The 24,748-nt window shown below is 40.5% G+C and overlaps 2 protein-coding genes across 2 annotated transcripts in view; one reads left to right on the top strand and one right to left on the bottom strand.

The window, feature by feature from the left end:
* LOC116265978 (uncharacterized) overlaps positions 1 to 8,445 on the top strand; it is an 83,801-nt gene extending 75,356 nt beyond the window's left edge. The window contains exon 12 of the mRNA XM_031647000.2: positions 8,177 to 8,445. Coding sequence (XP_031502860.1) covers positions 8,177 to 8,197 — 21 coding nt within the window. The 3' untranslated portion in view covers positions 8,198 to 8,445. The remainder of the gene's footprint in view (positions 1 to 8,176) is intronic.
* Positions 8,446 to 16,163: 7,718 nt separating this feature from the next.
* LOC116265727 (uncharacterized) lies at positions 16,164 to 24,748 on the bottom strand. Its single transcript, XM_031646552.2, has 2 exons — positions 24,517 to 24,748; positions 16,164 to 18,214 (listed from the first exon to the last, which is right to left on the bottom strand). The coding sequence occupies exon 2, from the start codon at positions 17,738 to 17,740 to the stop codon at positions 16,802 to 16,804; it is 939 nt and encodes a 312-aa protein (XP_031502412.1). The 5' UTR covers positions 17,741 to 18,214; positions 24,517 to 24,748; the 3' UTR covers positions 16,164 to 16,801.

Genomic DNA, 24,748 nt, shown 5'->3' with positions numbered 1-24,748 from the left:
AAGGGAATTGTTCATGAGATTTCATGTAATTATATTCCTCAAAATGGAGTTGCTGAACGAAAGAATCGCCAGTTATTGAATATGACTCGGACTCTTCTTTTTCAACGTCATGTTCCAAAAAAGTATTGGGGGATGCTGTGTTGACCAATGCGTATCTTATCAACCATATGCCTAGTCATGTGTTGAATGGGCAGACGCCTCATTCTATGTTACCGGGGAGTCGTGAACCTTTCTCTCTTCCACCCAGAGTTTTTGGTTGTGTCTGCTTTATTCACAATCATAGTCCTCATATTAAAAAGCTTGATCTAAGGTCTATTAAGGGCGTATTTCTAGGTTATTCTCCCACTCAAAAAGGGTACAAGTGTCTTCCACTGGTTGTGCCTATGTTACCAAAGATGTCACTTTCCTTGAACATGCTTTCTATTTTGGTGAGAATTCTCTTCAGGGGGAGAAGTCTATGTCAAGGGAAGAGTATTCTCCAAGTCAAGTTATTCAGTTCACAGATTTCCTGGACTATAGGCGGGAGGAGAGTCAAGCAGTTGATGAAAGGGGTTCTACTGGGACTGAGGAATAACGTAGTCACCTTTTTGGGCAAGTTTACTCTAGGCAAAGAGTCTGTATAGATGAGGTGACAGGTAGTGAGAATTCTACTCCCAATCCAGTTAGTCCCTCCCTGGATGATCCAAGTCATGCTCGAGAGAAACAAGTTGAAGAAGACATTCAGACTGTTGCTGCAAGTGAAGAGCTTCTCATCGCCCTGCGAAAGGGTGTCAGGTCATGTACTCAACATCCTATTGGTAACTTTGTTTCATATTCTAGACTGAGCAAAAACTACAAATGTTTTGTATCTTCTTTTTCTTTGGATGTGATTCTTAGGAATGTTGCTGAGGCTCAGAGTGATCCCAAGTAGACTTATGCAATGCAAGAAGAGATGGAAGCCTTGAATAGAAACAAGACATGGGAGGTGGTAAAGGTTCCTGAAGCCGTTCATCTGGTAGGATCTAAGTAGGTTTACACCATTAAGTATAAGCCAGATGACAATATAGACAGGTATAATGCTCGACTTGTTGCCAAGGGGTTGAGTCAGAAATATGGAATCAACTATTTGGAGACCTTTGCTCCCATTGCGAACATGAAGACTGTCAGAGTCATTATATCCTTAGCTGTGATAAAGGAGTGGAAGATGTACCAACTTAATGTCAAGAACGCATTTCTCAATGGAGACCTTGAAGAGGAAGTATATATGTGTATGCCTCCAGGATATGAGGAACCTGGAAAATGTTGCAAGCTAAGGAAAACTCTATATGGGTTCAAACAATCTTTTCGAGCATGGTTTACACGACTTAGACTTGTAATGAGACAATATGGATATTGTTAGAATATGTTGTTGTGGGAACCGGGTCCATATCTGGACCTGGTTCTATGGTGCGCGGGTACCGAGGCGGGCTCGGTACCCTAGGCGGCTTCTCCTCTCTCCCTCTTTATATTGTCACTTATGTTTAAGTGTTAAGTTAAGTGAAATATAATTTTCTCTCTCCTAGGATTGCGGTGAGCCCCTAGGTCAAAGCTTCCCCGTGGTTTTTCACCTCTTTCTGAGGTTTTCCACGTATATTGTGTGTTCGTTCTCTACTCTCTCTTTGTGGTTCGTGTTTCTACATGGTATCAGAGCCAGCGAAGTTGGAGAAGCGTTTCTTTCCCGAGGATCGTCAAGTTTTTTCGTCACCCGACGCCGTTGAAGTTCCGGCGCCGCTGCTGCCCTTGTGACGTCGCCCTGCTCTGCCGCCGCCGTCCTTTGTTCCGCCGCCGTCCTCTGTTCCGCCGTCCTCTGTTGCGCCTCCGCAGTCCTCCGTTCGGCCCGTTCTTGGTTTCTGCCACCGTGGGTGGCCTCTGTGTTGCGCCGTCGCCTGCCTTCCGTAGCCGCTGCCTCATTCCCGCCGCCGTCGCCGCTGCCTCATTCCCGTCGCCGCTGCCTCATTCCCGCCGCTGTGCCTCTTGTTGCTGTGTGCTTGTTTGTGATGGCAGAAGCGATGGGGACTCAAAAAGATACCGTTCTTGACGCGGGCAGCACCTCCAAGACTGAGAACGTGTCGATCCAGGTCACCTCCATCCGTCTGACCAAGGACAACTACCTATCTTGGTCTGCCGCTCTCGAGATTGGGATTACCAGCCGTGGGCGTCTCTCATACATCATTGGCGACAAACCTGCGCCCATCAAATCTGATCCTCAATGAGCGACGTGGGCGTTGGAGGACAGCCAAGTGAAGGTGTGGATTATCAGTCTCCTTATTCTACCCTGTGGCCCACTCAGAATCCGTGGCCTCTTACTCCTCGTGTCTTTGGGTGCAGTTGTTTTGTGCATAATCATAGCCCTACTCTCAAAAAACTTGATCCCCAGTCTATTAAAGGAATTTTCTTGGGGTACTCGTCCACTCAGAAGGGGTATAAATGTGTCGATCCCACTACTTCCAAAGTGTATGTTTCGAGGGATGTCACATTTCATGAACATGAGTCGTACTTTCCGGTGAATCCTCTTCAGGGGGAGTGTCGTGGGAACAAAGGGGAAGAGTATTCCTCTAATGAGCTGATTCAGTTTATGGAGTTTTTGGATTACAAGGTTAGTCCCAGTGTGATTGACACGGTCACGGTTAGTAATGAGAAGGGCAGTCATATGGAAGGGGTCACAGTGGATGCTCAGCCTACTGTTGCCCGGGATCACTTGTTTGGCCAGGTTTATGTCAGAAAGGAGAAAGCTACAGTGGAAGATGTTGGTGATGAGGATAGAACCAATCCCAATCCTGTGCTCTCCCCGAATGACCCAAGTCCATCGAATGAAGAGCTCCCCATTGCTTTGCGCAAAGGCACCAGGTCATGTACTTCTCACCCTATTCAGAGATTTGTTTATTATGCTAAGCTCAGTACAAATTACAAATGTTTTATCACAACCTTATCCAAAGTTGTTATTCTCAGGTCGGTGGATGATGCTAAGGATGATCCCAAGTGGTTACATGCTATGACAGAGGAGATGGGTGCGTTAGCTAAGAACAAAACATGGGAAGTTGTTGATATCCCTAAAGGGACACACTTAGTTGGCTCTAAGTGGGTTTACAACGTGAAGTACAAACCTGATGGCACTGTAGATCGATATAAAGCTCGTCTGGTTGCAAAGGGGTTCAGCCAGAAGTATGGGATCGACTATCTTGAGACCTTTGCCCTTGTTGCAAAGTTGAAGACCGTGAGGGTTATTCTTGCTCTTGCTGTGCACAGGAAGTGGCGCATGGACCAGCTTGATGTTAAAAATGTGTTCTTGAACGGCCATCTGGAGGAAGAAGTCTATATGAGCATGCCTCCCGGGTATGTTCAAGAGGGAAAATGTTGTCACCTCAAGAAAGCTTTGTATGGCTTGAAGCAGTCGCCTAGAGCTTGGTTTGAGAGACTAAGGATCGTTATGAAGTCTACTGGGTACAAGCAAGGAAATGGAGATCATACCCTATTCATAAAGCAGAGAGATGGTCTGGTGAGTCTTCTCCTTTTCTACGTTGATGATATGATTGTCACTGGTAGTGATGAAGAAGAAAACAGAAAGATGAAGGAGAGATTAGCTAAAGAATTCGACCTCAAGGATCTGGGTAAGCTGAGATACTTTCTGGGGATAGAGATTGCTCGATCAGAGACAGGGCTGGTTATGAATCAAAGGAAGTACACTCTTGACTTACTAAAGGAGACAGGTAAACTTGGTTGTAGGCCCTATCTTACTCCTATGGAGTCGGGGACTAAGATAAGTATCAAGACGGGCACTATTCTGGATGAGGAAGGAAAAGGGCGATATCAGAGGCTAGTCGGTAAGCTTATCTATCTTACTCTAACTCGCCCTGATATCACGTATGCGGTAAATGTGCTAAGTCAATTTATGCATGCTCCCACGGATTGTCACTGGAAGAGTGCAGAAAGAGTGTTGAGATATCTAAAGAATGACCCAGGAAAAGGACTGCTGTATACTCGACAAGACAAACTTACTATTGAGGGCTACTCAGATGCAGATTGGGCAGGTTGCACTGACACAAGGAGGTCCACTACAGGGTATTGTATCTTTCTTGGAGGTAACCTAGTTGTTTGGAGAAGTAAGAGGCAAGAAGTATGTTCGAGGTCTAGTGCTGAGGCTGAGTCCAGGGCTGTTGCAATGGGGGTTACAGAGATGCTGTGGCTGAAGATTCTTTTGACTGATATCGGTGTGGAACTGGGAGATAAAATGAAGATGTACTGTGACAACAAGTCTGCGATTAATCTTGCCAATAATCCAGTGTTACATGACAGGACCAAACATGTGGAGATTGACCGTCATTTTATCCGGGAACGCATTGATTCAAAGGAGCTGATTCTGCCATATATGAAGTCTGAAGATCAAATTGCAGACGTCCTAACTAAAGGGCTTTGTACTTCTTCATTCGAAAAGAATGTTAGCAAGCTTGGCATGTTTGACATGTATGCCAAGCTTGAGGGGGAGTGTTAGAATATGTTGTTGTGGGAACCGGGTCCATATCTGGACCCGGTTCTATGGTGCGCGGGTACCGAGGCGGGCTCGGTACCCTAGGCGGCTTCTCCTCTCTCCCTCTTTATATTGTCACTTATGTTTAAGTGTTAAGTTAAGTGAAATATAATTTTCTCTCTCCTAGGATTGCGGTGAGCCCCTAGGTCAGAGCTTCCCCGTGGTTTTTCACCTCTTTCTGAGGTTTTCCACGTATATTGTGTGTTCGTTCTCTACTCTCTCTTTGTGGTTCGTGTTTCTACAGATATCATCAAGGGAATGGAGATCATACACTCTTTGTGAAGAGGAATGAGCAAAAGGTTACTATTCTGTTGGTATATGTTGATGATATGATTGTCACAAGTGATGATGAAGATGAAATGAGTAAATTAAAGAAACTGTTGGCGATCGAGTTTGATCTCAAGGACCTTGGTAAGTTGAAATATTTCCTTGGCATTGAAATTTCTAGGTCTGGTACTAGCCTTGTGCTAAATCAGCGGAAGTACACTCTAGATTTGTTAAAGGAGACCGGGAAACTGGGGTGTAGACCGGCTTCTACTCCTCTAGATGAAAGCCATAAGTTGAGTCTTAGAGATGGGGAGTCTCTTTGTGAAGAGGCCAAGAGAAGATATCAATGTCTTGTGGGGAAATTGATTTATCTTACTCTCACTAGACCTGATATTACTTTCACTGTGAATGTGATGAGTCAGTTTATGCATGCTCCCACGGATGCTTACTTGAAGGATATCAACAGAATCTTGTGCTACTTGAAGAGGAATCCTGGCAAAGGTCTCCTGTATGTTAAGCAAGACACTCTTGGGATTGAAGGTCATTCAGATGCAGACTGGGCAGGCTGTATTGATACTAGGAGGTCCACCTCTGGCTATTGTATCTATTTGGGAGGGAATCTCATAGTGTGGAGGAGTAAGAGGCATGACGTTTGTTCTCGTTCTAGTGCTGAAGCAAAATACAGAGCAGTTGCTATGGGAGTTTCTGAGCTTTTGTGGCTAAAAGTATTGTTGACTGATATTAGTATAAAGGTTGAAGAACCAAGGAAGATGTATTGTGATAACAAGTCAACAATCAACTTGGCCAACAACCCTGTGCTTCATGACAGAACAAGGCATGTTGAGATTGACCGGCATTTCATTCGAGAGAGAATTGATGTTAAAGAACTTGTACTTCCTTAAATGAGATCTGAAGACCAAACAGCTGATGTCCTGACCAAAGCCTTGTCTTCAACTTCATTTGAGAGAAATATATCCAAGTTGGGCATGTTTGATCTGTATGCCCAACTTGGGGGGAGTGTTGACTTGTTTTAATGTACGGGTTTGGGTCTGGACCTGGTCCAGTGTGTGCTCCTGTTTAGGCCTGTTGAGGCTCTACTTAGTAACCCTAATTTTTTGGTATGAAAGAAAGTTTATGAGAGAGAGTGTCTGGTTGCTAGTGGGCACCAGTCCTCCTCACCCGTGGTTTTTTCCCTCTAGTTGAGGGGTTTTCTACGTTACATCTATGTTCATTTCTCGTTCCCTCGGTTTTACTATTTCTACAGACAGCTTCATTTGATAACAAGCAGCCAAACATATATGACATTATAACCCTTATGCAGAACCAAAGTAAAAAACCAGGCTAAAAAGTGTCAATGAGAGGCTAAAAACTTGAAAAGCAATCTAAAATCAGTGTCAATAAGAGGAAAGCATGTTTTGCTGATTTTTCTTATCATGGCAGAACAAGGAGCGAGAGAGGGAAAGATTCTCATTATCATGGTACTTTGCTGCTTCCCTCGATGCACGCGACAATCATACTCACCACTTCAACATTAGTCGTCTTCCACAGCTGTAGTCCTCCTTCCTCAGCAGCAATCCAGCAGAAAATCTTTAGAACATTGCCTAAATCTGGTCGACATTTTTGTTTTCCCCAATTCAAAATCCCTAGAAAGCTTGTCCTCCCCAAACTACGAATACGTGACACCAAAAAGCAGTTAACTTCAGGATTAGGCGGTGAAGTCGACCTTCTTTTTAACATTTGTTCTGTCTTTGTCATTAAAATATTCAATTATTGCATGTGATGCCATCAAACCAAAAAAAAAATGAATGTTTAAAAAAGGCATGGAAAAATCACGTTTAAAATGTATTTTTTCATGTTTTTTTTATATTACTATATTTTGCAAAATAATTTGTGAAATTTCCCCTTTTTCTGGCTGATGATTTTCTCATGTTTTTACACATTTTTTTTAGTGGTACATGTTTTTTGTGACTATCGTTCTAAGAGTGTAGGATTGCAGGAATACTTGTTCTTGACATGCTTTTTGTAGGACCAAATATTCCAAGGACAGAGATCCTTGTTCTAACCTACAGATCTATTCATTGTCCAATGTTTGATTTCATGAAGGAGGTACATATTCTTAGAATATTTATTGTTGAAGCATGTTAGATGGGTCTTGGGACAAGGTCCAGATCCATACCTGATCCATCGTGTAGCCCTTGTTGGGCCTTACTTAAAGATTATAACCCTAATTTTGAATGTGTGAATGAAATCTTAAGAGAGAGAGAGTCTGGTTGCTAGTGGGCACCCGTTCCTCCTCATCCGTGGTTTTTCCCCTTTTGTTGAGGGTTTTTCCACGTTACATTGTGTTCATCGTATTTCTTTTTCCTGTTTTCCGTGTTTCTACATTTATATTTGAGGATAGAGTGAGAAACAAAAGATTTGTTGGGAACACAAGGAATATTGTCTCCTCTGTGTTATTTGTTCATTATTTACGTGGCACTTGTGGGCCTCCCATTTCTAGGGCTGCTAATGCTATAAAAAAACTGGAGGTCCAACAGGGAACATGCTCCATAACATTGTCTACTCCAACTAACTTTCCAAGTAGACAGACTAATCTGTAGTGAATTTTGTCTTGTTTTTTTTTTATTTTGTTGCCTACAGGGTTTACAAGGAACTCTCTCTCTCTCTCTCTCTCTCTCTCTCTCTCTCTCTCACACACATCTGTATTACCAATGTTTTTGTTTTTTCATGAAGCAACCAATGTAACTCTTGGTTATCATATATGTGACTGCATATCTGAAATATCTTCATTCACCCAACTGGCACATTTTTTACAGCCATTGTTTATCTATTTAATACTATTACATATGTACAATGTCTTGTGTGATTGTATTGTTTGTGTAATTATATGCATCAATTTTGTTGATTTTTTTTTTATCTGTTCGATCATGCACATGTTTTTTAATCAATCATCAAAAAATATATTATTTAACTGTTATAATTGCCTTTTACCATTTTATTACTTAAAAACTGGATTGGCCTGGCCTGGGCCCGTCTTGGCTTTTTACTAAGAGAGTTGAATAAGGTAGCTAGGTTGCTACATTCATGATACCTAACAAAGACATTTGGTTTGATTACCACTTTGTCCATCGCCCAAGTCAGCTGTCAAAAGAAAGCTGCTCCATCAACTGAAGGACCATGGTACTCTAACAATGTTGAAAATGCCTGTGGTGACGTCAAAAATAAGCTTCTTGGGTGTTAGTTATGAAGTTGTAGGACCATGTTAATTGACAGTGACAGATATGTCTATTTGAGGTCTGTGCGGGTCATAACCATGATTTGTAGTTGGTGATTGTTTGACATTAACTACGCCATTACTTTCTGCAGATATTTGTTGGTTTCAAGTGAAACCAATCGGGCGGCAACCTATCAGGAGGAATGTACTGATGCTGTTGTATTTATTCCTTTCCCAGTTATATGACATCTTTGGTAAAGATATTATTCCAATCACCTTCGTTTCAACTCCAAATTCCTTTATGTGAAACCATTTGTGCGTAGTCATTGTTCATCAAACACATCCTTGTAAAAGGTTTGACTTAACAGTTGTCAAGTGGATTAATTTCAGTCTTCAATTGTCTAAAATTTACTTGAGAAAATTGGCATTCCTTCACATCTATAGTAACTAAATATATTATGGTCTCTAGTTAGGAGGTATTACTATTTTGAGCACCGAGAGTGTCCTCTCGATAGAAGGTATTTAGCTTGGGCACCAAGGCGGTTACGTCTTCCACTTGTAGTTTTGAAATCACTTTGTGTACTCCGTAATGCATCAGGTCTTCCAGTTGGAGCGCGTGCATTCGGATTTATTTCATTAAGAAATGCCACGGGCAATATTAGAAGCTACAGGTGGAATTATCCCTATGTGGAAAGGGAATGGAGTTAGGACTTTGGTGTCATTCGTGGCATATTGGATGCTAATACCAACATTGGGATTTTGAGGCCTGCTCGTCCACAAAAGAAAATGAAAAGGTGAGACATACTTAACAATGCTGTGTACTCGCCCAGTGTACCTTCTCAGTCGCCAATGGATATTTGTTTGCGTTTGTGTGCATTTATATATATAAATTGAAATAAGCCGGCTGCCTCCATTCTTAAATTATTTTTTAAATTTTGTATTTCTAAAACCGTTGCCAACTGAGCATTTGTGACGGCAGTTACTTTGACCATTGTTTTAGCAACAGTACGTTTTTCATGACGATTTTTAACTTGTACAAAACAAAAAAAGTAACCATTCAACGTAGTCAATTTTTTTTATATGTACATAGTGTATGAATGGTGATCTTAAAACTAATGGATGCTAGGGGATACCAAATATGAACCTTTTAATTTATCATGATGGATGGTTGATAAAAAACAAAAAAAGTGATTTAGTTGGCACCTTTTTTTTTTCCTTTTTTACATTTTTTTTTCCTCTCAACCAACCATTATAGTAGATTGGACCGTTTTCATGAGTAAGTTGGGTAACTTTATATATATATAATGTGGAATCCTGTGGATCTCATAGACGGCCTCTTAGCCATCCGATTTTTTTCCATAGGATTTCATTCTCTGAACCTCATGGCTTTTGCAAGTTCACTTATTTGGTACCCTCTCCCGACCATCATTTCTCTTGGCTAGCCACTCATGCTGCTCCCATGGGTGAGCTTGGTAATTGTGACTATCCAGACGACATAGTTGGTGTTCCTTTTTTTAATTAATTTCACTCGGTCCCATGGCCGACTTTTCTTTTAGGTGCTTAAGGAGCTGTCGGAGTGCAGCCCCTGTCCTGCACGAGGGGGCTGTCCGAGCGGCCCCTTTTCTGCAGGACTGCGTCAGCAGCTCCTCCTTTCCATCGGTTCGAATCAGTCCCATAGGCGACCATAAGATCTTTAGTCGACAAGGTATTAATATGCTCTAGTTAGGTGGTATTAATATGGTTTTGTTGTTAATCTGAATATGTAGTTGACAAGGCTTAAGAAGTAGTTGGCTGGAGGTTTTTTTTGTTTTGTTCGTTTTATTTTTTTGGATAGAGAAGGAAAAATAATACCTGGAAGCTGGTGTCGCATGGCGACATTTTAAGTGGAATCCACTTGGTTGACTTGCTATATCACCCATGAAGCTGCCATTGGGTTGCCACAAAAGAAGGGAATGGAAATTAATTGTGCAAATAAGGAACAGTAACTGAAAGAACATGGCTAATAGATGTTGTCCATAAACTCTTGAACAAATAATCCTTGCAAACTTGTACTCTCTCTAAGACGTAGGGACAGGGTGTAAGTTCATCATACATTTCTCATCACTAAGTATGCTTTGTAGAGGAAATCTAGCAACTGAAATGGGACTGTCTAATAACCAATCTGTTGGACCTATGGTCTACATCTCGTTGTTTGCAGAGAGAAAAGAAAAATGAAAAAGGAGTAAGTAGACGAATTAGATGAAACTCCAGGAGCAAGTGCATCTATGAAACTTGATTTCTACTGCACACCGTTAGGTCCATCCAAGAGGATCATGACTGCTCAAATGACAACTCTAGCTAAAATTTGATCGAGACATCCCTCCACCAATCACCATGACAGTGGCATTAACAATCCATCTCATTCAGCCCTTGAGGCTGCCACAATATAAGCTACATGCTATAAACTGACTCTCCAAAAGCACAACATCGAAAGCATTACATCAAAAAAATAAATTGCATTTTACAATCAAAAACTTACTCAAGCCAGGCGCCACTATTTCAACTAGAGTTCTACGTTGTAGTACAGGCCTTGCGCTATTGGCATCATTATTTGATCTCTAAGGAGTTTGCTTTATAGATAGATCATGAAGCATTAAAATTTTTAAACAATCAAAAGAAACTTACTGCACAATATGCTAAATGGGTCAGTTTCCTACAACAATACACTTTTGCTATTAAGCCTCAATCAAAAACTCGTAACAAAATCATTGATCCTGGCTCAGAATGAATGCTAGCTATATGCGTAACACATGCAAGTCATCTTAGCTGAAAAAGTAGCCTCCTTATGACCATGTGATTGGATTTGAAGGTTGTAAGGAGTTCCATGCAAATGAATCCGACTTTTGAAAACCCTGAGAGGAGTGATTGCCAAACCAAATGTTTCAAACATTCTTTTCTTCATTCATAATAGTTTTTTTTTTTCGGAAAGATCGATTGTGTATTCCTGATTTTTCTCTCACATTACATCTAATTTTTGAACTTCATGGAGGTGGTATGTTGGGTCATTTTGGTCATGATAAGACCCTTCTTCTTTGGAAGAGTGTTATTATTGGCCCAAATCAAATATGTGAATAGCTGTCGAGTTTGTCATATGGTCAAAGGCCAACATCAAAATAGTGGGTTGTACACTCATTTACCATCCGAGACTAGTTTTGGAATCATGTCTCGATGGACTTCATTTACGGCTCCCTAGGGCGGTGCATGGATTCAATTTTATTACGGTAGTTGTAGATCAGTTTTCCAAGATGACAGTCTTTATCCTGTTAAGTGTATCACTAACGTGTCTTTAGTGGCATTGTTCTACTTTAGGGATGTTTATTTCCATGGTCTCCCATAGAGTATTACTTCCAACCGTGACACTCATTCACGAGTCATTTCTGTAAGTCTTTGTGGGCACTACTCAAAACTAATTGTAGTTTAGAAGTGCCTACCACCCCCAAACCAATGGTCAGACTTAAGGCTTAGGTGGTCAACTGTATTTTAGGGAATTTACTTCATTGTTTGGTTGGTGACCATGTCAAGACATGACATTTGTTCTATTAACCGTTCTATTGGCAGGTCTTCATTCCAGACTGTGTATGGTCGATCTCTTACCCATGTAGTTGATCTAGCTACTGTGTCATATCCTATTGATGTTGACCCTCAAGCCCTAGCTGTTGTCGCTTACATGTATGATACACCAGCAGCATGTCATACAGAAGTTGCAAGATAGCTATGAGTCTTACAAAGCATATGTTGACTAGGTAGGAGGGAAGTCAATTTTGAGGTGGTCAGCTTGTTTGAGTCTATTTGCATCCAGAGCATTTCCCTGTTGATAACTATCACAAGCTAAGCCCCCGTAAGTATGGCCTTTACCGGATCCTTCTGTGCTAAGGAAAAAAATGTCTTCCTCTTAGAGCTTCCTAACTATTATAACATTTCTCCAATCTTCAATGTGGTTGATTTGTACTCTTCCTCTTAGAGCTTCCTAACTATTATAACATTTCTCCAATCTTCAATGTGGTTGATTTGTACTCCCACCATGATGCAATCAAATCTTCAGCTAACATGCAACCAGAGGAGACTAGTCATATGCAGCGGGATTCCTCAAGAGCATCGGGCCTGTAGCAAGACAAACTGGCAAGTGGTGCATCCAAGATTACTAATCCTATTGCAATCCCATCCGAACAAGGAGAGTTTCATCTACATACGGCACTCAACAGTGACGGAGCCAAGATTTAGGACACTTGCATTGGTGACACAACTTTGGTGTGGGCATTGCATAAAATTTTAGTCATAACAATGTGAAGACACAATATAATGAAATTTTTGATGGATTGGCATGGGCAGTGGCCCACCCCTGCCAACAAGTAGCTCCGCTACTGGTAGTCAAGGCAAGTAAAGGACGATCAGTCCCATCACTGTTCATTGTCAGATGATTCTGACACACACCTTTGCCAAGAGCAGAAGTCTTCAACCGGGAAGATTGATGCAGCATGGCTTAGAGGGCTGGATCGTAGATTTGGATCCATTAAGGATCTGAGGATAGATATTATTTAATTTTATTTAGATGCTTTTAATCTTTTGGGTTTGGACCTTTTTGTTTTGAGGATCTGAGATCCAATTCGGATTTAGGGTTTAGCCCTCTTAAACCGGGCTCTTATCTTTGTTTAGGCTAATTGGAGGTTAAGAAAGACACTATTTTCCTTTGCAATAGGATCCCCTTTGATTTCTTGTGCATTTTCTTCATTTCCGTTCTTTTTGGTGACATTTCTGTGGGGATTAAAGTTAACACTCTAACCACTAACGCTATGTTTGGATTGAGGGAAAGAGAGGGAAAGGAATAGATGAAAGGAAACACTCTATTTGGATGGAGGGAAAGAGAGGGAAAGGAAAGGATGGAAGGAAAAGGAAAGGAAAGGAAAAGGAAGGGAATAGGGAGAAAAAGGAGAAGAAAAGGAAGAGAAGGAACATCCATTCCTTTCCCTCCCAATCTCTCCATTTTCAGACGGATTGAAATTATATTAAAAAATCATTTCCTTCCCCTCCCTTCCCTTTCCTTTTCTTTGCATCCAAACAGAGCCATTAGTACTCATTTCCTTTCCCTCATTATTAATTAGTAATCCAAACACAATAAAGAACTTTCTTTCCATTCCTTTTTCTCCCTCTCCCTCCATTCAAACAGGCTGTGTAAGTTACCTACTACCAATGGTATCAGAAGTGCCAGATTTGGTATGCAAGTATAGAACTCAAATCCGCTACGATAGAAGAGAACTTAGTTATTTCTACCAAAAAATGTAGAAATCGAGCAGAAAATGGTCGCAGCAAAGCAACAAACATTTAATGAGTTTTTAGAGGGGATGATGGTATGGAGAATACAACACGTGTTGCAATTTCTAAGAAAAGGCCTTTTGTAGCTTAGAGTAGCATTAGGGAAGTGGAACCGTCAGCTAAGGTATCTGGAGAAGAAATGCTCCAGCTTCAAGCTTTTCAAAAGATGTTCATCAAGAGAACAATCGCAGAGATGAAGAGGATGGTTCTAATGGAAGCAAAGAAGAGAATCGAAGGGGAAATGCCAGGAATAACACTAGCACTGAGAAGGAAGAAATGGGCAAGTTCTCGTAGAGGATGCAGATGAAGTTGTATACGTCTTCCGACTACAATCCCAATCGGAGGAAGCGGTTATCTGTATCATTTGGCACCCATTTGCTACTACTATGGTGTGTTCGCTTGCTCTTTTAAAGATAATGGTATTGTCACCTTACCTCCACAGAAAATCGAGGTACTTGAGGTTTCACCAAAATTTCTATAACACCATCATCTCAAGGTGTGGAACACATGGGGTTCTTTTCAACTCTTCAAAGAGAACCCGTTAGAGCAAAACCATGCAACGCGTAGAGAACCGCTACAAGGGATTCACAGGCACCCAAGGGTAAGAGCCCAAGGTGGCTTCCATCCAAGAAGCCACAGTCACGAAAGGAAGAAGAGTAGGGCAGATAGGAAGGCCTTCCTAGCTAAATGTAGTGGAACATCGGATGAGATGAGTCCTTACTACAAAAGTCAAAAAGGAATTTCAAGAACGGAGGATTGATAGTTGAGATGCTTTTCTGTGGCAATATATTGGCACCTGTTGGTGGTGGTGAGAAACCGCAATGCGTTCCCAATAAGGTTATGATATGGGATGACCAACAAAGTCGGTGCATTGGCGAGTTTGCCTCTCGGTCTGAGTTTTGTGCTGAAAAAGCTCAGTGGTGGTGATATGGAACAGGCTGGTTATGAGGACTTGTTGCAAAATATGGTATGCCTATACAGGTTCTTCTATGGACAGTGGTTTCACATCTCTTTTGAGATATCCCCAATAGGAATCCCTCCGTCTCCTAGGCATCTCTTTAGACCCAAACATGGTCTCATGGTGCATATTTAAACTGGAAAGTCGTCAAGGAAATGGTAAACATGCGACTTCTATATATTAATTGGTGTAGTCATACCAATTACCAGCAACAATGATTGCTGTTCTCTACTACTTTGACCACAGTGTTGTGTCCCAACTTGCTCAGTAGAAAGGGTTTAATTTAAGAAAGCTACCTTCATATAATTATGATCTCCTTCTTCTTTTGGGGTTTTTGGCTTTGCTATGTGGTCATATTGGAATCCCTCCACCGCATGGTGGCATCCTACAGTCTCCTTTGCATATAAAAAGTCTGGCAACTCTCAAGCATTAGCTTCTTCATGCATGCTGGTTGCAATAGCCCGTAAAAGCAGCTCGGAATTTAAGCTTGGGCCACCTCTTTGGAAAAATGCAGGAAGCTTGTCAGCAAATGCAGATCCCCTTAACCAAGGAGCCTCCGGTGTTGGCCTGAAGGAATTAAACAACTCCACCATCCAAATGGCTTCAAGTATGGGGATGATGAATGCTCCAATTAATGAGAGCGTATTTAATATTGAGAAGGAAATTAATGAGTTGTTGATTGTGGAGGTCAAAGAACAAGGACTTAGCAATCCTATATCTAGCTTCAGTAGTTTTTAGGAGTGGGCCTCCTCTCTCTCTCTCTCTCTCTCTCTCTCTCTCTCTCTCTCTCTCTCAATCGTAGGTTACCCTCACTAGTGGGCTCACATTATAGTAACTTTGGTTTTTATTTTAGTTAGTTGTTTAAGTGAGGTTAAAAAAGAGGCGTTTAATTATTAGCAATAACAAATCATTGCTCGAGTTTTAAAAGTTAACAAATAGGAATTCAACTTTTGTGAGAAATTTTCAAAGAACCGCCTACTGACAAAGAGCATTCATCTTTTTATATACAAATGAGAAAACATGCCTCTTAAAGCCAAAATTATCTTCTATCAACCAAGGAAGGAGTGGTCAGTTAAGAGGGGCGTTTTTATCATTTTATATTAAACATTGATGTTTTTGTTTGCAGGCCACTCCTTGAGACTCCTTATCAAAAGTTGAGCCCATCTTCAAAAGTTAAGTGGTGATTTATCATTTTTCAAACATCTACTAAATTGATAACAATGACCCTTACACTTTGATGATTGTGCAAGGGTGCATTTCAGATTGTCATCGATAGTTTCTTATTTTCATTGCAAAGTTTGTTCGCCTATTGGAGTTCTTGTAGAGATGGTTGTGCAACAAGCATGCACATGAAGCAACAACAAACAAACACATAACTCGTTAAGCAGAAAGATAAGTGCACATTCTTATTGGACTAACGAATCTAATAGAAACCACACAATATGGTTAACAATTTGATTGAACTATTAAAGATAAAATATCAATTCAAAATCTCAGACCCACTACCATCTGCTTAGGCTGATTAACACAAAAATGGCAAACTTTAGTAGAAGCGCCCAGTGCGAGTTGAACCAACAGCATATGAAGGTACTTGCTCGCATGCGATGAAAGCAGATGAAGGCATTTTATATGTAGGACGGAAACCAGCAGTGACCTCGAATTACATACTATGAAAAAAAAAACAATAACAAAAAAGACGTACTGACGGCAGTGACAATAATTTCATTTACAGGAAAGGAGATTCAGATCTTCAAGAATAACAAGCGTCCAGTAGTCGGTAGACTTACTGGATTCTTAATTTCACAGACTTTTAACTCGTTAAGCAGAAAGATAGGTGCGCATTCTTATTGGACTAACGAATCTAATAGAAACCACACAATATTGTTTACAATTTGATTGAACTATTCAAGATAAAATATCAATTCAAAATCTCAGACCCCCTACCATCTGCTTAGGCTGATTAACACAAAAATGGCAAACTCTAAGCGCTCAGTGCGAGTTGAACCAACAGCATATGAAGGTACTTGCTCGCATGCAATGAAAGCAGACGAAGGCATTTTATATGTAGGACGGAAACCAGCAGTGACCTCGAATTACATACTATGAAAAAAAAAAAAAACAAAAAAGACGTACTAACGGCAGTGACAATAATTTCATTTACAGGAAAGGAGATTCAGATCTTCAAGAATAACAAGCATCCAGTAGTTGGTAGACTTACTGGATTCTTCATTTCACAGACTCGACAAACAGGTAGCAGAGGAAAGAGAGGACTGTAATCCGTAATCTCACTCCAGTGTCTGCAAGGGATGGCTTCCCAGTATCTAGCATCCTATTTCGCTGAAACGAGAGAGGCCCTCTTTTAACTTTTTCTGGGGTCCTTCATGTCCTTCTTCTTCTAGTCATTTGGGAAATATAGAATAAGAAGTTATCTTTAGCGTTCCCAAAGGGTTACACGTATCCATCATCATCATCACGAAGAAGGGAAAACATCCTTGACGGCCGATGCAGCAGTCAAGTAATTGAGAGTGTTCCTGAGCGTCTCCTTCTCCCTCTTCAACCGCGTGGCGGTGTCTTCCAATTCAAGGAGCGCCTGCTGTTCTCTCGGAGCACCTTCGAAAGTACTGCCAACGAAGAAGGAGAAGGGAGTAGGGAAGAGGTTCCTCCTTAGATCCTGAGACTCCTTCTCCGGCTTGCCGTTCAACCTATTGGAAAGCCTAATGACATCCTTCATGTAATTCTCAACCTCGACGGCAAGGGCGTCCAAGTCTTCCTGCGGATCGTCCAGGGGACGGTCCTCCAACCACTGTACCTCCGCCACCAGGTAGGGCTTAGTTCTGACGACGTTGACGATGCGAAACCGCTCTTGCCCCTTGCATATAAGGAAGAACCGATCGTCGACGAGACGCTCGTGCTTCACGACCTCGCCCACGCACCCAACATTGAAGGTGCCAGACACGTTGTCCGTATAGATGACGCCGAACCGCAGGTCGGTCTGTAAGAGAGTGTGCATCATGATCCTGTACCGGAACTCGAAAATTTGCAGCGGCAGGATGGCTCCTGGAAAAAGCACTAGCGGCAGGGGGAACAGGGGCAGCTGCACGAGCCCGTTCGATTCAGGAAGCTCCGGAGGCGGAGGAGGCGTTGTTCTCTCGTCCGAGCACCTGACTCGAACAGAGGAGGCCCTCCGAGCACGAGAAGAGGCGACGGCAGCAGCCCTAACCTTCTTGAAGCCCCTTCCGCTGCAGGAATCGACGTAAAAAGGGGCCTTGCCTTGTCTCTGCACCAAGGATGGGAAGCCGGTCGCGGACGGAGGAGTTTCAGAAGTGAGAGGCATGGACGGGTTGCAGCCCCCATGGGAGAATCTGTCTCTCAGATGAAGCCACTGAATAAACTGGCGGAGGACAGCCATCGTTGCGTTTGCGTCCTCTCCTCGCCTCTCCGTGCCTTGGCTTGAACTGGTTATTAATTCTAATCAAAGAGTAGGTAAACAATATCAACCGACAGCGGCAGGCAGTCGAATGTTCGCCGACGATGGGACGCAGTCGACGGGAAAAGGAGCAAAAACATGGAGGCTGAGGCCGACGTGGCGTTTTTGAAAGCGGGCTTAACCAGGCGAGAGATAAAGGAAGGGCGAGCTTTTGACGGTCAGAGAACAGCGCGCAAATTTAAAGCTAGCACATCAGTAACTGATACGTTCACCACCAGTAACCGACGTTCGGACCGCTTGGTGGACAGAGGCGAGACCTCTCATGTGGATGTGGACGAAGTGCCCCAGAGGAGCCAAGCGAGCTGCTCTTCACTCTCTCTAGCATCGGCAGACATCCTCCTCAGTCTTGATGCAAAATTCTCGTCGGTCGGATTACTGTTCGGGGAGTATTGTTTGCTGCAGTATGCCGGATGTTTACGTTATGGTTAAAAATTAAAACTAATAACATAAATTGTTGCTAAAAGACACCAAAGATCGTGGTCGCATTGTTAATTTTGCTGATGGCTGCCTTTTAGTGATAGATTTTTAGGTTGTGACAAAAAAATTGAATTTATGGAAACCTGTGAAAACTTTTTTTTTAATGAGTTTTGAAAACCCTCTTTATGTGTTTAGGGGATGTAATAAACAGAGGTGTAAACCTTTAAAATCTTGGTTTTTGCTTCGATGACAAAAAATGAGTATTAGGCAGTACTTGAAGCAACTATATGAGACCTTCATTAGTATTATCTATCTATAAAACAATACCAACCAAACAGCAGTCTAATGTAGATATGTGAATTAATTAATCCCGTAAATATTATTATTATTTAAAAAAGAAAGGAGATGCTTTATCACTTTGGAAGCCACACTTGGCTCTCTCATCAATTAGACAAATATCCGAGAACCGCATGAAACATGATTTATTCACCAAAGCTGCAACATACCAAATAGTATTTTCATTGAGCAATCAACAAAGATAATAAACTGCCCACCCTTTGAAATGGTTGTGATGTTACTGTAAACATGAAAGGCAATTTGGAGGTCATCCAGAGTATCCAGGCACAGTCCTTAATTCTTATCCATCCAGTAAATATTCAGTAAGCTTCCCTGTGCTTTAGAATAATTTAAGCATTCCTCATTGTTTATCTTGACAGTTTTCAATAAAAGGGAGCTCATATTAAGAACAAGCACGTAAAATGAAATTAAGATTATAATGTAAACCAGAAACGAAAATATCTTCCGACTCTCATCTCTCGGTGTCTTTTTCCCTCTTTTTTGGTGTTTATGGCGGGACCGCATTTTCCCCATGTCCTTATATAGGGTTTGGAAATTGCCACGTTACTGCTGCTTATCCCAATCCCGTTCGGACGTTTCACGAGCTCTGATGGCCACAACTTGTACGCTAGCTCCCTAGCTCTGGCCAAAATGGTTCAGATTTTTATTTAACTTCGTTGGCGACCATTCATAAATAATTAAGAGAAGCAAAAGAAATGAAAATATTCGGACGACAACACTATGGGACCCGGAACATCCATATGTGAGGCGGCACAACACATTGCCTCCTTCTAGGGGTTTCCATGGCGCCACTTGTATTGTATCTTGCAATGTACAATAACTGAGCCAAGCTCAAGTCACATAGCTCAACTCGAGCTTTTAGGAGGCAGGCTTGAGCTCGACGCATTTAAGTTGTGTAGGTTAATTCATGTATTTTTTTTCTTAAATGAAAACGAAAACTATAAATGTGTGTTAAAATTCATCAAAAATTACCGACATGTCCCTAAAAATTAACCCAAAAAAAAAAGACACGAGATGAGTCCAGTTTAAACGAGTCAACCTCATGTAACTCAAACCGTATAAGTCGACTTTTAACTCAAGCTCAAGTTGGACTTGTTTATTAAACAAGTTCAGTTTGAATAAACGGCTCGAGTTTAATTGGGCAAGTTTGAATCTTGATCGAGTTGGCTCGACTTCTTGTACATCTCTAATTGTATCACTCCCCTCCTTAAAATATCCGACAAGTTTTTCAAGTGAAAATTTTGATGTTACTGCTATCAGCTGTAAAACAAGGGCAAAAACAAAATTTCATATAGCTGTAGGAGTACCTAAGAACAAAAATATATGCTTGATGAGCCTTAAGCAATTAGGCTTATAAAATGCGTATAAGTATGAGAAAGTAAATATTATACGTAAGGGCTGCCTCAGGGGGCGTAAGTGTAATTGGGTGGAAAGGCAATTCATATCCAATCCTATGGTTGCTATCATGTTTTAATGTATTACTCATGTTAACATTTGTGACACTTGATTTGAAATGTGTATTAACAGGTCTACTCAAACCCAAAAGTAAGCCAAAACCTTAAAGGCATACAGATATATGGCCCGAGGTTTTTATGCGGAAAGCAATTTCCTTAAAGAAAGTATATAAAAAAATATATGTAAAGGCAAAAAAATAACCTATTTACAATGGGTAAAATTGGAAACTATTTGTATACATTTGATTAACCCAAAAGTGTGTGTGCATATATATATGGATCAAATTGGAAAATATATGTATACATTTGATTAACCCAAAAGTGTGTGTTTATATATATATGCAAAGAAAATATGGCAAAATAAGCGTTTATTGAAAATATTTAAAAAGAAAAAGTAGAGGGGCAGGAATGTATTGTGTTCTTGCGAATTTTTGGATTAATTAATGATGAAAAAACTAAATAGAGATGTGGAACCTTCCTCACACTCACTGCCCCTCTCTCAACTTACTTAGATGAGTCGAGATAAAAGAGGTGAGGCAAGTTATATGCACCACCCCCGCGCACAAAAAGTGGTGTCTGATGACTGTCATGTGGAAGAAACCTATGGCAAGGTTGGTCAACTAAGTTGAAGTCTCGACAAGTGAACTCAACTAGGTTGTTGCATATGTATCGGTCCAAAATGACATTAGACAGAAATGACAATAATGCCCATCAATGCCCTCCATTAGACATAAATGACAATAATGCCCATCAATGCCCTCCATTAGACAGAAATGACAACAATGCCCATTATTGTGGGGGAAGACCCTTGGTTCCACAGAGATTGTGACTCTTCTCGTTCAGAAGTGCACCCCTGTCAGAATCCAAACAAACCAGCTCTTTGGTACTCAATCGTTGTCACCTCCACCAGAGCTATTGTTATTGCCACTGGAGAATCTTACGGAATCTTGCCACCGTCCTTGATGTAGAGAAGAATCCTACTAGTTCTTGTCACCACTGTTTGATCAAGTGCTAGGGCTCCTTGCTGTGAACCATTGAAGTGCAAAACCCGATTTTCGGATAACTTACTAGAACATATCTCCAGCTACCCCGTTCTGTGTAAGTATGCCACAATTTTTCTTTATATAATATATATGTGTTTAGATACTGTTTAATGTTCTCCGTTTTATTTCTTGGCATATTATAAAACCATATTTGTTGTACAATTTTGTTGCTGCATAATTGTATTTTGCTTTTAACTATGCTAACACCATTGGTGTTGAACAATTTTGTTTTTGCATGATAGTAGCTAGTTGTAAAATTTTGTTGTTGTACTATAGTTGTGTGATCTTATTGTAAACATGAGGATCAAAACCAATCCTCGGAATACACAAAAGGCTTGTATGATCTTCCTAGTTGCATGATACTATTTAAGTAGTTGTGGTACAATTTTGTTGTTGCACCATAATTGTGTGTTTTTGCTGTGGATATGAGAGAAAACCAATCGTTGAAGAACTTGCTATTCAATCTACTATCTTTTTGTATGTCTGCTTTTTTTTTTTTTACATGCCTTTTTAGGCCTTTCAATTTTCAAGGTGCATCATAAAATCATGGTTGTACAATTTCTTTGTGGTACAAAAACACCTACTTGCTATAAGGTTTTGATATTATGCAATAACATTTAATTGTTTAACAAGTTTATTTCGTTTAAAATAGGTCAGAATTAGCAACATAGTGTTTAGTTGTTAAGTGATTGAGTTTATGAATACAACACTCGTCAGTTGTTGTTCAGTTTTTGTGTGATTTCAATCATGTGAAACTTGGATTTAACTTCTACCTATGTGGTGCAGTTTTCAATTGATTTTACAATTAACTTTTCGTTTGAAGTTGTTCATAATAGGAGACATAGTGTTTATTTATTGTTGGATTGGGTGGACGAGAACAAAGAAATGAGGTAGCGTGCTATTTTGCATTATATTTGGTTATATGATATAAATTTCAATTGATTTTATCACTGGCTTATCATTTGAATTTATCATTGACTTCATTCTGGTGTTTGACCTCCAATTGCATTTTGATAATGGCAACATCCCATGTGAATGTGGTATGGTAAAAAGACATACAAGTCAATTCGGTTCAATTAAACACCGTTGGTAGTAGGAAGAGTATGACGATGACAATCTTAATGCCCAAAAAAAAAAGAAACCGTGAGCAAAGGAGATCGGATAGAAGTCCGTGAGAGGAAAAAAGGAGAGAAGGGGGTCAAAAGGAACGGAATTGGTAGATGACAGCAAGGAGAAAATGCCAGTGATGAAGAAGAAAGAAGAAGAGAGGAAGTGAGTGAAATGGTATATCAAAATTTAGTAGATGAAAATAGAGGAGAGGAAGGAGCAAATGATGTTTTGCTTGATGAGTGTAATAAAGGGAAGTGAAGGAGAGGAAATGAGAGAAGGAATGGAGTAGATGTAGCCTTTCTTCAGAGGGAAGTAAAAGTAAATGGAGGGAGATAAAGGAGAGCGACTAGCCAAAAATAACACCACTATCAAACAAATATTGGTGTATTTGTATAAAGTATACAGAAGAAGGAAGGGGAGCAGAAGTGGCAAGACGCGGTCGGGACTAGGGGGAGAGGGAGAGGGAGAGGAGATGAAGTCTCTCTCTAGAGGGAGAGGGAGAGGAGTTGAAGTCTCTCCCTAGAGGGAAGTAAAAGAAGATTGTAGAAGCAGAAGAGAGAAAGGAATGACCTAGATAAAAGAGGGAGATAAGTAGATGGAGATAGACAAAGAAGATGTAATGGAAGAAGATGGACAAAGATAAATCACTTAAATACTATCTTGAAACCTGAAAACAGTAAAGGTAGTTTGAACTATTAAATTAGTTATAATTAAAGATTAACAACTAATTTTTTACTAAAAACCTTTTGAAACAACAAATACTATTAAACCCCCTATATTACGGTAGAACAGTAAAGATATGGTAGAAAACACGGTAAGCACCTTAAACCTTATACTTAGAAACTGAAAACAATGAACAACAGTTTGAAAAAAAATAAATTAGCTATATTTAAATATTAACAACTAATTTTTGCTTAAAAACTGATCTACAGGAAGGATAATCATTAATCACAACTACAAAAACAAAATTTAAACAAGAAAACTAGAGTTAACTACTGTAAATTAAATCTATAGATTCTATACTAACCAATAGACCTGAAAATGCTAGTTGGTGGTTCTACACTTTGCCAACTACTCTAAACTAGGTAAACTACAGCTGTCTTAAACCAAATTTGACGAGACTGATGAACAGCTACTCAAAGAAAACCTACGCAACTGAACCAAAAAAAGGACATGAAAACGCAAAGTAATCTACTAGAAGTAGACACAAGCTTAAAGCACTATGTAGTATGTGTAAGTACACCTAACATGATAATCCTAGCCATCCATCTATTAAATTACATTTGATGATACTAGCATAAATTATGTAAGAACAAGTTTAAACTAGCAATTCCCTAAGTAAACAAGTGGAAAACTTAGACTAACATGCTGCTATAGAGTGTCTCAAAACAAGATGTAAAGGAACTTGATAGCCAAGAATAAAAAAAAATGCACTATGTTCCTAGGCAGTCCACAACCTGAAATCAATCGTAAAGCATAATTAGCCAACTAAATACATACTTAATACTAATCTACAGTAGGATAATCATAAAACATAACTACGGAATACAACATTGTGCTCGAACTCCACAAAAAAAGCTGTTGTGCATGACCAACATGCACCAGCCTATAGATTTTGACTGCAATCTGCTGAAAATTATGAAAGCCCCAAATTCTAGCTAATAATCACTAAGCATTTAATCAACGACAGCCAAGTGCATCTTAAAACTAACAAAATAAATGCACATCTACAGCAAGTAAGAGCTAACGCTAATTGCAGTCTGAGGAATCAAAGATGAAACTAAGGGCTGGATGTGGCCTAGTCATGGGAAGCAGCTCGCGTGTTAACACTAAAGCCCACTCCCACGAAAGCCCTAATTTCCTACAACTGAATGCATGAGAAATTACAAGAAAAAAGTGGAAAGAAAATAAAAACTGCTGGACGTCACCAGCAGCTCATTAACCTACAAATGCCTAACACAACCAAAACCTACAAAGATGCATCGTCCTATGCAGGTACAGCAAGGGAAAACAGAAAAGTAGCTAGAGAACGAGATGTACCCGCTGGAAAAATAACAAAACCTACAGCTACATGATGAGAATATCCAAAAACACCCAACAAAATACTCTAATCTACTAATCTTGCTGAAACATAGAAGGGAAACACCTAAATCGACCAATGCACATATGATTTGGATAAGGAAACATGGTTTTAGCAGAAAGCTACCCAAAACAAAGATGAACACACTACAAAATTTGGCATTCCTATACTAGGTGGACGAAAATAGTGGAAGCTATCTAATCTAGAACCTAAACTACAGAAAACGCAAAAACCTACCTAGATTGGGTGTGGTCAACTTGAATCTCAGATTGAAAGCAGTTATCGACGCCTAGAATCCACCATTGATGATCGATCTGCATTCCACGAGCTGGGCTTGCAGGTTTAAGAGAATAAGGAAATGAAAGGATAGGATCACGAGGGGCGAAGGCGTCCTCAATGGGGTGTCTCCTAGGAGATGCCGGCAGCTGCGTCCTCCTCCAAACTTCACCAAGAAGAGCGGGAGAGAGAG

This window comes from Nymphaea colorata, chromosome 12 (assembly GCF_008831285.2).
Source record: "Nymphaea colorata isolate Beijing-Zhang1983 chromosome 12, ASM883128v2, whole genome shotgun sequence".
Taxonomy (NCBI): Eukaryota; Viridiplantae; Streptophyta; class Magnoliopsida; order Nymphaeales; family Nymphaeaceae; genus Nymphaea; species Nymphaea colorata.
The sequence above is the reverse complement of the archived record's forward strand: the minus strand, read 5'-3'. Positions and strand labels throughout refer to the sequence as shown.